This window comes from Dermacentor variabilis, chromosome 1, assembly GCF_050947875.1.
Source record: "Dermacentor variabilis isolate Ectoservices chromosome 1, ASM5094787v1, whole genome shotgun sequence".
Lineage (NCBI taxonomy): Eukaryota > Metazoa > Arthropoda > Arachnida > Ixodida > Ixodidae > Dermacentor > Dermacentor variabilis.
The window spans coordinates 250302286-250317981 of NC_134568.1; the positions used below are offsets into that span (position 1 = coordinate 250302286).

A 15696-nucleotide genomic window follows, 5' to 3' on the forward strand; every position below is an offset into this window, starting at 1 on the left:
GGGGCGCTGCGTTCACATTCGGCCGATTCGCGAGCAACTTTGCAGCGACTCCGCGATGCACGCGCATCTCCCCTACACGCGTAATGACCAACGCTGACGACGGTCACCATTCGATTGGCCGTAGCGACTTTAATTAAGTAGACGCTCGATTGCAGCCGCTTGGGCTAATCCGGCGGCGCACCGGGCTGCGGCGAGTGCATGCGACAGGCGTCTCATTACAGATCCGTTCTGCAACATGAGCGCCTTCCTGAAGCAGGCTCGAGTGTGTTGGAAGGAGGCCGCCGTCTACTCGGACAAGCCCGAAGGAATTTGCGCGTAAGTGCCTTTGCCGCATGGCTGCTCGGAAAGCGACAGTTGGGCGAGTAGGGATAAAAGGAAAGGAGGCTCTGTGTGTGGGAGGCTGACTACGAGGGAGAGTCGGGCGGATGGAAATGACTCTCATACAAAATAAGAACGGAACAAGTGCCGTGCTCAATAAAAGACGCCCGCTTGCAGTTAACAAGCTTAGCTCCGTTCTCGAAGGAAGCACGATGAGGGCCAGACAAACGCTGTGCGAACACGGAGCCTCCATGGAGAAGAAAATCGAGTGATTTGATTAGCCCCCGTTTCTCGGAGCATTTGGCGTGAATTACTTGTTCGCGTAGAGGGGAGAACGCCACTTACGTACTTAATATTGCAGTTCTCAGAACACGAGATCGCAAGAAAGAAAAGACAGGTGGTATTTCGTAAGATCAGATCCAGCGGACTGGAAGTTCGATTATATACGCAGTTTCCAAGCGTTAAAACCATAAAAAAAAAATGCGCGATAATATAATGTATTATGCTTAGTTTCTATTCTTCTTTACGAATTTGTTTCCTGGCACTATGCGGAATAAGAATCGATGCCCTCTCTATATCTTTTTAATTGCGCATCTGGCATAAAACTACACGTGCTTTCTAATAGGCGGCTTCTTTACACGATGGGCAGCTCTGCAGAGAAGACACCACAATGACCCTATATCTGCTACAGAGTATTCAATCATTTTTCTTTCTTATTCTTATGTTCACGTCTTGTATAAATATACGAAATGTAGCGACCTAAAGGAGAACATGGGTGACATTAATTACTTGCACATTTGTGCAATTGGGCAAGTAACTTTTTACATATGTTAAATAATGTCAGCCGCTAGGTTGCTAAACTCTTCTTAGTTGCATTAATTTTATAAATTTGGGACAGCGAAATGTTTACCGTAATTGATGTACAAACTGGCGGCCTCTAGATAAAGAGCAAGTTACGAAGTTGCCTGCGTAATTGACAGATTTGTGCGCAATAACTTCTGGATTACCGAGCTTCGAGGGCTATTGCACTCGAACAGTTGGAAAGGCTGCCGTCGAAATTATCTAGCCAGACGACGAAATTCCGAAGGAAGGGGTTCTCGTGGGAGCTACCAAAACAATTACTTCGCCGGCATAGGTTCGTTGAAAATGGAAGTTTTGTCATGCTGCCACCATCGTGGCTGCTGGCAGAGTCCGAATCAGATGCATGCTGGAAGTTAACGTCTGCAGTGCTGGTAGTAGTGGCCTATTTGATTGTGGTTATCTCGAAGCCGGCAAGTATAAATGTGACATTTCTAGCGGAAGTGCGATTACTAAAAAGAAGAGAAAAATATAATAAAAAAGCAAAACATGGAAAGAAGGAAATAAAGAATGAATGAGAGAAAAGCAGCAATGGCGACATACGTAAATTAAGGAAAGCGCGTGCAGAAAAAAGAAAGGAAATTCGGATCACGGTTAGGCAACATTGCGCTGGTATTGTACAGTATAGACCTCTGTTAAATCGAACAGCGATTTTTCGGGAACTGTTACAGATCAGTTTTCACACGAGGACCTCGACAATTGCTACTGATAAAGCACTATTTAATGCGTCACACAAACCATTTCTTGCTATGCGGTTGATAATTCCTTCAAGTTATGCTAGTTGTATTACTAATTCCAAATTACCTTAACCAGTGGACAGTACTGAATACGTGCACTTTGCTAACGTCGGGATCATTATTAGTCGGATATAAGTTAGAGTATGCATCCCCCATTTGAAACCCACCAGAAGTATGTATTACAAACATTCTCGAATCCTTTCAAAATTGTGCCACAAGATTCATTCATGCTTCGTATTCATATGACATCAGCGTTTCATCCCTGAAAGCCCAGTGCAACTTATCACTATCATATTTTCGTCGGCGCGTTGCAACACTGCCTCTCTTTCATAAGTTATTTCACTGCCCACCAAATTGCGCGCCTTACATCCTTCCTGCAGCTCACATATCTCATCGCACTAGTCATGCACGGCAAGTTGCTCGCCCATATGTGCCTATAATAAAACATTTCCTGCTTCATTTTTTTTCCCTGAGCAGCCAAAGACTGGAACGGCCTTTCCCAGAGCATTGCTACTGTTACCTGCCCATCAAGAGTCATGCAAAGCGCAACAAATAACCTTGCACTATAGATAATCGTGACAGATATGCCTTCTGTACAAACCCACCGCTTATGTAATACCCCCTCGGGGTTTTTTTTAAGGAAATAAAAATAAAATAAAACGAAAAGAAATGCAGCCACAACGACAGGTAGAAAGCAAGTTGCGTCCTTAGGCTTAGAAACGGAACGGCTTTGTCACCGTATCAAAGTGGCCAATTAATTGCAAGACAAACATTCATAGCGCAACGAAAAGCGTGAGCCTAACTGTAAGCACTCACGACCACCGCGTAGTTATTGGCGATCGCAAATGCGAACGATATCCGAGCGTAATAACGGGACTTCGGCCAGGAAAAAGTGCACTCGGGACAGTAACAACATCCTCGCGAGTCGTTGTTTCCTTCTGACGCATGATTCGTGTCAATGACGGCCACAAGCCGAGTGTGAAATCACGGCGCTAGAGAGGCCTTACTACACTGACCAGCGCAGTACAAGCGAGGTTGACGGTATAAATGTACCAGAAAATTGCATTCGGCACCCAGCCAGCCGTGCTGTACTGAACGTGCCGCTTGAACAAGGCCTTGCTATATGCGGTATTTTAAACGTGCTTTGCGTAGTGGTGGATGCAAATTAGGCAAGGGATTCGAGGCTAGCCTAAATATGCACTTGAAGAAAGAGTCTTATACTAACAATATTGGCGAATAAGCCACAGTAGAGCTCCATTTTTTTAGCGTGCTGCGATTATCCAGAGGGCTTCTTAATTATGTCTTTGGCCGATAAATGAAATAGGAAGTTTTAGAGAAATAAATTTATAGGGGACACTATTGGCGCTGCGTACCAAAAAAAAAAAAAACCGCAAAAGGCGTAAAACGGAGCTAGGGCTTTTGTTCAGACACATAGCCGCCTGGAGACGCTACTTCTAAAGTACCCTAATGTTCGAGTATTCTATTCGCAGCGAAATCAAGAAAAATAATTTCCAAGCCGCTGCAGATATTTCTCATCACTTCCTAGCCTCTCGACGCCTCTCCAGGAATAACTAAGCAAGAGTGAGCTTCGGGAAACAGATTTCCTGCTTTGTGAAAAAATTCGCAGCTATAAAAATAGCTTTTTTCTGCATCATATATGCTCTGTATACGAGAACCCAAGATTACATAAGCAACCGGCTCATGCGCGAATGAGCAGTGTTTTGCACGCAAACCAAGGAATGCGTATTAGGCTGCTTCCGGCGCCCCGTTCTCAATGAGCAAAAGAGGTGCGCTTCACAGTTTGTGTGCTTGGTTTACCAGACGTCGCTGTTTGAAGCAAGAAATATTTCTCAGTGTACGCTTTCGGGTGGCAGGCCATTGCTGTTCCTGCCTCTCGCAGTACCGAGCCTTGTGCGGCACTCGATTGTCGATGATTAATCCATCAAGCCAAGGCACGGCGTAGCCTTGGCCTACCAGCTAGTGCTTACAGCGTGAAGGAAAAAAAAAAACTTGGAGGGAGCGTCACGGAATAATTTTGGAGCTAGAAAAATGCTATCCAACACATGATAATGTCACAACGGATGTGACAGAAAAACGCGGATGCCACATTCACAAGCAGGAACGAAGATAGTGTACATGTTACAATAAATGACCGCAGCTGCATAACCATACCAGGAGAAAATGAGCCCAGAGTGATGGCCGAGGTACCCCCGCACAAGTGCGTGTCAATTAAAAGCTACCGGGAACCAATTAAGCGCACTGGGCCGAGACCGCCGAGCACAGGGTCATGTGTCGGGCCGACTTTTTTGGAGACAAAAAGCGAAAGGGATGAACTTCACGGGGAGTTGGCTTACGAAGGCTGCCTTCGTGACATAATGCTCCTTCTTACTTTATTTCATTCTTGCATAACTTACAGCCTCCCTCACGTGGCTTCAGCAGCGGCTAATGACGTCTGCATCGCCTCTCGGGCCCCAGCGCCTCTCGGTGCGGCCTAGCGCGAGTAATCGCAGCCTTGACATTTGACAGCGCATGCTTAGAAGCGAGCTGTGTCAGACACGCGTCAGCCGATAGATTGTGCCGACATACTCCAGAATGCAAAGATCTTGTGCTTTAAAAAACTTCGAAGGTGGCCGTACAATCGCTCAATAACTGGTAGACGATGTCCCGCAACCACCCTTAGTGGGCAGTGTTTATTAATCCTGCCTGCTAACCATACCCTGCGCTTCATGTAGGAATAAAAAAAAGAGTTCCTGGGTTCTCGTACTACGCCCGAGCGACTGTAATGTGGCAGCACTGCGCCTCCGCAGCATTGGGTTATTATCCGCCGAAACCACCGTGAACTACCTCTCTATACTTGGATACTCGTGAACTCCCTACCTCTGCTTGCTTCTTCTACATCTCTGCTTACCTTTATATAAAAATAAAATTATGGAATTTTACGTGCCAGAACCACGGTCTGATTATGAGGCACGCCGTAGTGGGCGACTCCGGAATAATTTGGGCCACCTGGGGTTCTTTAACGCACACAGCCGCCGTGGTTGCTTAGTGGCTATGGTATTGGGCTGCTAAGCACGAGGTCGCGGGATCGAATCCCGGCCACGGTGGCTGCATTTCGATGGGGGCGAAAACACCCGTGTACTTAGACTTAAGCGCACGTTAAAGAACCCCAGGTGGTCGAAATTTCCGGAGTCCCCCACTACGGCGTGCATCATAATCAGAAAGTGGATTTGGCACGTAGAGCCCCCTAATTTAAATTTTTTAAGGTGCACCTAAATCCAAGTACCACGGGTGTTTTCGCATTTCGCCTCCATCGAAATGCGGCCGCCGTGGCCGAGATTTGTTCCCGCAACCTCGTGCTTAGCAGCCCAACACCATAGCCACTAAACAACCACGGTGGGTAACTTGCTTATATCTTTAGCTTTCGAAGTTTTTCTTTGTTTTTGCCCCTGACACACTCCACCTCCTTCCCTCTACTCTGTCTCCTGCTGTTTATATACGTTTCATGTCACACTGGTACTTTGCATGGCGGTTCTGTAACATATGTCTGTAGTCCACCAGTAAGACAAGACGACGACTGCAATCAACACGCCAAACGCCTGATTAAAAACCGGCTTATTACACTACATCCTGGTTACCCGAGCAAGGGCGCCAAATGTCCCGCGCAAAACGCGGCAAACGAACTGCGCTGTTGTGGCAAATATTAACGCGAAAGCGTTAAGGGCGCCGTGTCACAGCAAATCTGGTGTCGGACGTGGTTTCGGCAAAAACATTTTCGAACCACCCATACCCAGGCCCTCAGCGTGGCGCAAGGAAGATACTGAACTAATTGACTTTCTCAAACTAAAATACGTAGAAAAATCGTAAAGTATGACTTACACACAACCTACAGACATGATGGCGTCGGATTGTAATTTGATTCTACGAGAAAACATAATTCTGTTACGCGAAAACGCAAAGAAACCCTATTTCCAGCGTTTCTACCATTCATTGACCGGCCACGGCGTCCGCCATTTGCGCGCGCTGGCGCGTCAGTATCTCGGGGGCCACGGAACAGCGCACCCGTTTCCTTGCATTACCTCCAGATGGCGCTCGCCTCCACCGCATCGCGGCCCGCGCCAGAGGCCGTATTTCTACCAGAAGCCCGCCTTCGTGCATAGCGTTCGCGGCCAGCGTTTCCTGGTAAACATTACGGTTACATACGCTCTAGTTGCCGGGAAGCGTGAGAAGCGGTCAGCGATATTTGAATGCTATCGCGTTCCACTCTTAAAGGCGAAGCTTAAGCGTCCTCCATCTTTTTTGCCTCTCTATAATGGGGCAGAATGCGCGTGCATAAGGTGAAAGAGTCCGTATCGATAACTTTAGTCTGTCTGGCAAGCTGCTATCTCAACAAGCCGGTGGCGCTCGTCAGAATGTGTTTGCCAACATTTCCTGGTTGTTCCTGTGGGACAACGATGCCAACGACATCTTGCTTGCGCGATTGGGGAGAGTACAGACCAACTTGTTGCCCAGTTTCAGTACCTCTTTACTATACAAACAGTGTGTTTCGGCGTAAACTTTAGCGATTAAAAGTAAGTGCACAAAACACAAAGAGAAGTTATCTTTTCGGTAACGCAATATTCACGTCGACACACGTAAACCGCATCACAATCATCGTAAGCTGCTAAAATTCGATGATAATTGTTCTAATTATTTACTGTAGTGAACATGTTGCAGATTCAGAAGTGAAGCCAAATAGTGCTCAAGGCACATCGACTCGATATATATATATATATATATATATATATATATATAATTAAGGACAGTGGTTATCTCACAACTTACTGTCTACTGGGGCTAGTAATTCCAGGAAGGAATCCCTGTATCTTGGCTGCATTCTGTTTAGGAATTACTCGAAATCTTCAAACTTCGCTGAAGCACCTGGTACATATTTGGGATTATCCGCAAGCATCCTCAGAGGCCTATTCGTTAAGGATTAATTTATTGTTCATTGTGTAGTTGAGACCATGGGAGATTCGTTGACAGTTTTATGACTCATGTTTGGAAAAAAACTTGACTGCGGACCTCTAAAGATTTGTGTTGCTTCCTTCATTTCTTATTGCTTTAATTGATTTTCTTTATTCGTAGTCTTCATTTGTCCGCAAGTAAGTAATTGCTGGCTTTTGTCCTGGGCCCCGTCAAACTGTTTTCTTGCAGCTTTTAGCCCAGGAGGCCAGCCAGGATATCTTGTGGTAAATAAAGAGAATTGAATTGAATTTAATTGAACATATAAAAGTCATCAAAGTGTATAACACTGGAATATTTTTGGCCACATGGAATTTGTCGGGTTTCTCGCTTGATTTCGAACTGAACTTAAAAAAATTGGAATAGAACATATAACGTAATTCGAACCGCTCAGATGAATTACCTGTAGAAGTGTACTTTATTAGTACGCCAAGTCGTTATCTCCACATTGTTAAAGAGATTCACTAACTAAAGTTCGAATTATTTACTTCAGGGCACATGTTGCAATCGCGAAATTGAAAGCGAGCAATAGTAAAGCCACGCCTGCATAGCAGAAATCTTGACTTTAAAGAAATATGTGCACAAAATCTGCTAAGAAATGCATTGGAGTTCTAGTTGAGATCCTCCCAGACTGCTACAGGGACGCTTTTCTAAAAGTTGCGTGGAGCGGCATTTGTGCTTCTTAGCATATGCATATTCCAGATGGATGTAAAACGAGGCAACTTGATCTCTGCTCAGCAGACGTGACTTCGCCAATGCTGGGCCTCAATTTCGCAACAGTAACACGTGCCTAAACGAATAATTAAATCTTTTACCTATGCAATCTTTTTAACGAGCTACATGGACATTGCGATTTCTAATGGAGGTAATCTCTGCTTTTTGGAGAAATCCACCTGAAAAGGCAGGTGGATATATATATATATTTCATTACAACATGCAGGCAAATTTTAGTACTGTGAGAATGCAGCGGCCGCGGCTGCAATGCGAAGCCGGGACTTCGTGCACAGGCATAGCCTAAACACTCGCCCACAATATCCTTCCCTCGTGGCGCGACGACACCATTCGTTTTCACATCTAAGCCGCTATAGTCTCGCGCTCTGTTTTTTGTCTCATTTGTCACTGACTGTCACAACTAGTATTCCCACGTAGTGTCTCAGGGGCGCCAATTTTAAACAGTCGCGACACTCGCCCATGACGATGGCTATGACAGAGCTCCCGAGCGCACTTTTCTTTCTTTAGAACTCTAGTTTATCAAAATCGCTCACAATAACGATTAGAATGCATTTGAGGAGGACAAACAGCCGCGTATGCTCGTTATTTATAGCACTCCTGCTGCTCTAGACCGCACCCTGGTTCGTAGGTAATATATGAGATGCATTAAAAAGTATCTTACGAACTGCATTATGCATTATAAGTTGGCAATGGGCCTTATCCGTATATTGATGTCGCGCGCGAATATTGATGGTTTCTTGAACAACACGCCGAGAGATAGTGATCAGACACTGCTGCGGTTAGACGGCAATTTCAAAGACATATCGCCATAGAAACATCGTTCATGGAGTGTGTGTTTCATGAAACGTCATTGAGGCAGCTCAGGGACACTCAAAGCTTTCGAGAAGGAACCGTGGAAACGTCCCTCCGAATCAAGAACCATCCACTTGAAAATGAATATGCCATAGAAAACGAATTTTGCGTCGGGATCAGCACACGCTGTAGGGCGAGATCGCATGTCGAACCGGCTGGTGATATTTCAAGCGCTGTAGGTGTTCTCGGGGTAAACACTGAACGAAGAGACCGAAATGTTTTTAGCAGTCGTACTAAGCCGATCTGCCACTGGCAACGGCTGCCATGATAACAGTTCTTTTCTTTTTTTTTGCACGTGGGCATGAACGAAACGTATCATGGTCGCTTTTTCTGTTACTGCCGATAAGGGAAGCGTTTATACTCTGCGTAGTTGTACTCCCCCGAGCAAAAATATACGGATCATTTATTCCGCGATAAAACCAATGCGACCTTTCCAGTGCACTCGTCAGTATCAGTATGCTCGTCTGAATTGCGAAGAAACTGAGTTTTTCTCGGCCAGCCTGGTCTGTATACTTTTGCTCACGGCTGTACATAAATTATAATGTGCAAGAACTTTCCATATTTTGGTGTTGCATATGTTCAATTTCGGCACCACGAATACATGCGCAAAAGTACTTAACTAACATGTGGCCGTATACTCTATTTTTGACCGTATGGTCTGTACACTTTTGCTCACGGGTGTGCATAAATTATAATCTACAAAAACTTTCCGTATTTTGGTGTTGCATATTTTCTATTTCGGTACTACGAATACATGCGCAAAAGTGCTTAACTAACATGTGACCGCCATTAAAGCCTAGCAGAAAGCGAGTTTCCTTACTACATTTTAGTCAAACCAATTGTTCGTTATTCGTACGCACATGTGTGAAAGGAAAAAGAAAGATATATTTTGTTCGGCATACGCGGTACCCAATGGCGCAACATGGTGCTTGCTTTCACGTATGCCACTGCCCGACGTGCGACTCAACGCTCTCGTTCGTTGCGCAGGCACAAAGTGGACGCGATGTTCCGTCGCTGCCTGGTGCGCGTCACCAAGCTGAGCAGCTGCGAAGACGACGAGCGTGCTAAGCAGCGGATCCGCGGAGAAGTGGACTCGCAGCGCGCCCACTGCGTGGGGGCCTCCGCGCATCGCGCGGCGGCTGTGTGCCTCGTGGCGCCGAGGGCCGCCCATTTGCTGTTCGCCGGAGCGACGCTGCTCGCGCTCTGCGGACTCTCAGCGAATTGATCGAGCAGACAGCTCGGTCTCCGCCGTGAAATTATCGTACATAACACTCGCCATGGGTCTAGTCACTGATAACGGACAAGCAAGCGCCGGCATAAAGATAATCGCACAGTGGCACGCTGTATTTCGAATGCATCGCGCTCTCGTGTCAAATAGCATCACTATTCCAACGCATGTTATTATAATGAACAAAAGACGCGAGCCCTCGCATGCGGCGGCAAGCTAGTCATTTAAGCGAGCTGAGCGCTATGGAGCCCGTTCGTATCGCCAGTTCCCGCAGTTTTGCCAAAGGCGGCTGCCACCTAGAAGACCATAGACTAGGAATCTCTTGATGTACATTGATCTTCAAAGCAAGTGCCTCTTACTGAACATTATTTGTATGGCAATAGTCAATAAAGTGCTAAAGCGCTTGTCATAATCTTATAAAGGTTTCTGTCTTATTTATTTAATAATGCATTAGAATTAAGAGTGCCAAGGTGGAAACAAGCGTATGTGTGTGAAGTGTGGGAAAACGGTCACGTGGTAGAGGTAACAAGTGGATGGGAGAGCTTAGAAGAGCGTGTGCGTGAGTATGTATGTATGTATGTATGTATGTATGTATGTATGTATGTATGTATGTATGTATGTATGTATGTATGTATGTATGTATGTATGTATGCATGTATGTACGTATACATGTATGTATGTATGTATGTATGTATGTATGTATGTATGTATGTATGTATGTATGTATGTACGTACGTACGTACGTGCCGTGCATGCACTTACCTGCCATGTACATACATACATACATACATACATACATACATACATACATACATACATACATACATACATACATACATACATACATACATACATACATACATACATACATACATACATACATGTATACGTACGTACTGATGGTGGTGCGCCGGACCATCGTCACATGCACTTCACTCGTCGAAGAGGCAGGACGTGCGTGGAGTGAGATTCTGAACACTTTGCAATGTAATGAACGCGGATTAAATTATGGATCCGGGACCTCAAATAGGTGCGCCGTAATGCTAACCCATGTCTGTTGCATTTACTGCTATGTCGCCATTGAATTTAATTAGTTAATTAATTTATTTACTTTTCGACGGAAAGCTTTGAGAAACTCTTCGGGAGATTGTGCAGTGGATGAAGACAGAGGACATAACTTCGGACTATATATTGTGATTAGAAGTAAACACAGCCAAATGTGACCGAAACGATAACCTCTATCCTGTAACATCCGGCAAAGTCTTCATCACATTACGTGCCATACGACAGGTGTTAAGCTGCAATGGTCATCTGCTCAGCTGCTAAGTTTCCTGTCCTTTCGCAGCAATTTCACGCAATGGAAGCTTGTGGCTCACTGATTTCGTACATGCGCAGTTTATCTTCACTTTACCTTAATCGTCTTCCCACTTCTCAATCTCGTCCTCCGCCTCTGTAAACGAAGAAACCGCGTCAATAGCTTTCAAATATACTTCTGTTGGACTTGACGATGTAAAACAAAGCGTGTGCTACAAAGTTCATATGCATCGGTCACGTGGGATAATAGTGCTAAGCCCGTAGGTCACGGTGTTAACCGTGCGTTAAGCTTGACAGTAAGAATATTCTCGCAATTCTAAAGTGGCAAAATACATCATATTACCCACTCATTGCACGAAAATTTTCTGGGAACTCCTTCAGGACATTTAAGGATGGAAAGTGAATAACGAAGGTATACAAAATTTTTGAAGCTTAACGTCCCCCCAGTGCACGCTCTACCACGAAACGTAAAATTCCACTCATTAAATTACCTCAAACAGGCTGCTTTCATAAAATGAATCGACCCCGCAGCTCGGAAGCAGCGAATGGAAGTATACGCTTTCCATATGGGAACAATAGCGCAAAGATTTTGAAAGCAGTACATTATACGGAGCGATCGAAAGCAATCGGGTTAGTGAACAAGGCAGCCGACTAAAATACTTTGCTGCTGTTGCTTAAGATTATCGGCACATCACTATATATAATTTTAAACGTACGCATTTTCATGTGTATGATCTCTAGGGCTCGCATCGCGACGTTGTGGACTGGCGATAATTTGTAATAAAAAAATGAGGACTTTAACGGGGCACGTATTGTGTAAACGTTCTTTCGAAGCGAGGCCTTGCCCTGACGCTTGTTTCCTCATTTCACTCTTCTACTGTAATTCTGTATTAAGCGAATTATTCGCTGCAGTCGTGCCATTAGTGCTACAGACAAATTTTTTTCACGATATAAATAATCGGGATGATTGTGTAATGACGAACAGAAAATGTCACAAGCATCAAGTATTCGTTGCTCAACAAAAGCAACCGCCAGTTTTCCCGTAAGTTGAAGAAATGTGACATCTCTAACCATTCCCCTTCGTTAAGTGCGAGATGTATGTGCACAAGAGAGATAAGGAGGATTATTCTCTCGTAGAAGGGACCGACAGTTGACGAATGTGCACAATACACTTAGGACACCTTGTGATCCCCTTTAGTGCGAGACTGCAGGTAACGCCGCCTTTAGAGATCTGCTGCATGCTTCTCATATGTTGCATGAAATTCGGCCCCGCGTAATAAGTGTCGCTTAGAAGAACGAATATTGTAAATGAATTCGAAGATAAAAACTCAAGTGGAAGTTCCTCGGGTCGGGACGAAGATCTGAAATTACGCGGCATAGTTATGGCAGGCCACCTTTCTTGTGCACTCGCAATGACGTAGTAGTATAGCGAATGTGACGCGGAGTGATGATGCCCATAACAACTCCAGCGGAAAAAAGGAAAATGCGTGTTTGCCTTGAGTTCCACATTTCCTCATGTTTTATTTAAAAAAAAAAGTTTAGTTTTCATGGCCCGCGGCTACCTGACATAAGGAGGTCGCCCTCCTAGGGCGCAGATTGCGCTTGCTCAAAATAAAAGTGTATTATCTCTCTCTTCACAACACGTGGCAATAGCTTGCCGAAGCCCACAAGAACAGCCAACTGGAACGACTCAAGCTCACGCCCACTGGAAGATCGGTACTCCGACACCTGAACTACAGCGAGACGTATGTAGCAGACACGGACAGCAAAGGACGAATCCTACCAGACGTTGGAGAGTCCCTCTGCATCGCACCCGTCCCGCGCAACAAGCAACCCCCACACCACAATAGTAGAAGACATGCTAGAGCGGACGCCATCAAACGAAGATTCAAGCAAGACCCGGATGCGCGCTACACCGACGCGGCCAAGTATCGACACGCGTACGCTATCAGCGTCGTTGACTCCCGAGACAGTGAGTTAGCTGCGGCCACCGTCAAGGCAAGCAACCTGGAAACGGCGGAAGAAGCGGCAATCGCTTTCGCCGCCACCACATACACAGCGGTCATATTCACCGACTCTCAGGTTGCCTGTAGGAACTCCTCGAGGGGCCGCATCTCGGCCGATGCACTCAGGATCCTAAAGCGACGAAGCATTCCGCTCCTGTTCACCTGTGTAACGTGAGTACCCGGACACGAGGGACTAAAGGGGAGAGAAGCGGCCTAGTGTTCCTGTATATGCTCCCGCCGGGAGCAGAGTTGCGCATAGGTCCGGTTTATGATTCAGCTCTGCAGTGGAGCCACTCCTCGCGCGCGCAGGAGGCAAATGCCGCGCGGTGTTCCATTTGCTTTTTTGTTTGCTGGTCGCGAGCTACATGCGGCAGCTGTACGCAAGCGTTGAGAAAGATGACACTTTTTAATGCAGGCTAAGCTCGAACGATTGGCGTAGCCGGAGAGGCGCCAACCCCCCGAAATTTTTAGTTTGTGTGTACATATATATACGCACATATACAAACACACGCACGAATGTACATATAAAGAATAGGACCCCCCTCGTTCCCTCGAAATAAAATCCTGACTACGCCCGTGGCTGGAACACCTCAAAAGTTCGCGTGCAAGCGCGCATTACCTTGCAACAAAAAGCGGTGCAATATTCTTCAGCATGCATATGAAGTTTTCCCGCGAAGGCGGAAGGCAAGAAATGTTTCAAAGGGTGTTTAAAGAAAACTTCACACACGTGTGGTAGACAATTATGTGAAGACATTTTGACTGCCGAAACGAGACGAATAATGAATGTCGCCAACAGAAGTGCCTGCAATTATGTCAGTGACCGTTGACCGTCATTCATCACTAAACGTCGTTTACAGCAGCTGCACGTTTTCGTCATATGCGGTGCAGACACGTAAATTTAAACGAATTTCAAATGTTCACATGCGCACATCTCATGCAAAGCTTACTTTTACGATTCATACCGCAAACTTAACAGCTGCTTCGTGGCAGCAAATCTGCAAGTGGAAAAAGATGCAAGATGCACGAGCTTCTAGATCAAATTTATTTTGTACAAGGGAAGGGATGAGCAATGGCTGGTGGCCGCAGGGGATGAGTGCTGGTTCTTGGAGCCTTGGAGGGCAGAATTCAAAGCAACTGGAAAGGCAACAAGTTATTAAGAGTAGCAACAGGTTATTTTTATTGCACTATTCATATAAGATGACAAACTGGCAAAGTAATTATTCACACATTGCAGACTGTAATATGACACCACATTTTTCTTTATCTCTTCATACTACTCAGGTTAATTTACTGTAGCACAACGCTTACAAAACGTACAAAAATAATTCAACATTTCTCACGTCGACTAAGGCTGATCGAACAAGCAACATATTGCGAGCGGTAAATGCTGAAAATATCGCAGCTGTCTCATAAGCGGAAGCGCACGGTGTTTTCACTTACTACAAAACAATCAACACGAGTACATTAGTCGACTTTACATGAAAAATCAGAACGCCGACGGAGCAGAGAAAAGCCGGAGCCGAAAAAACGGAGCAGAGAATAGACAGGGTGCAGCGGGCAAATTCTACCTGCTAGTATTTACTCTGTTCTCAACACACTTTTCTGGAGCCGCATAATCGTACAAGCAACAAAGCGAATTGAGCGAGTTGGTAAGTTAACATTCTTGGTGTATATGCGCAGCGCGACACAGACGTGTCGTCCTTTCTTTGTGCCGCATCTGTGTCGTGCTGCACATATGCACCAAAACTGCACAAGTGAACAACCTCTCATGCCAGGCGTACGCATTTCAGCGTGCACACGAGTGTTACTCGAGATAAATGCCGCTTTATTGTAAACAAGCCGAACTCACATCTGTAAACAAGGCGAACGGACCTCGCATATCCTGGTCCCTTTCGGAGCCGGCCGGTCTCGTCCGTCCGCACGGCATCGCGTAAAAAGCTCTGCCACCTTCCGTGCGATTTGCGTAGTTTGCAGCGCTGCAACCCGTCATACTGGAATACAAGTGTCAAAATGATCTGCTTCGTAGCACTTCACCAAAGTCATTAACTTAATATCCTCGAATACCGTACCTGAAACCTGGAGCCGATCGTTGCGACGCACGCTCGATGGTCCGTTGATTACAATTTCGGTGGCACTGACAGAAACGAGTCGGCGCCGTTTCCGTAAAGTTGGCTTCGGAGCGCGCAGTTGATCGTTTGACGTCATTTTGCACCACGTGATCGCGTTTGGCGAATAGCGGTGCAAGCGGCGCCGGAAAAGTTATGCGCAACTCTGCTCCCTGCGGGAGCATATACAGGAGCACTAAAGCGGTCCACGCCGCTGCCCGCGAGCACGTCAGCCGGGCTCCCCTCACCTCATGCTCTCTGACCCGCGGCAGAAGAGGTGGAAGCCGTACCCACCAACTATTGGGCAATATCACAACCCTACAGGCTCGAGCGCCGGGTGTACCCTCCACCGCACCTAAAGCTCTGCAGAGAAGAAACCGTCATCTTCAGACGCCTACAAAGCAACACCTACACTCACAGAACGATAATGCGCCGCCTCTATACACGACACTCCACGGCTACCTCTGCCCATTCCGCAGCGTACCCGACACCTTGGGACACTTGCTCCTGGAATACCCATGGCACGAAGACAGCGAAATGCAACC

At 46.1% G+C, this 15696-nt stretch overlaps 1 protein-coding gene across 1 annotated transcript; it reads left to right on the top strand.

The window, feature by feature from the left end:
* Nucleotides 1–12: 12 nt before the first annotated feature.
* Nucleotides 13–10118, top strand: LOC142573246 (uncharacterized). The gene is made up of 2 exons (XM_075682854.1): nt 13–315; nt 9486–10118. Exons 1-2 carry the CDS (start codon nt 236–238, stop codon nt 9721–9723), a joined length of 318 nt encoding a protein of 105 aa, XP_075538969.1. The 5' UTR covers nt 13–235; the 3' UTR covers nt 9724–10118.
* Nucleotides 10119–15696: the final 5578 nt, after the last annotated feature.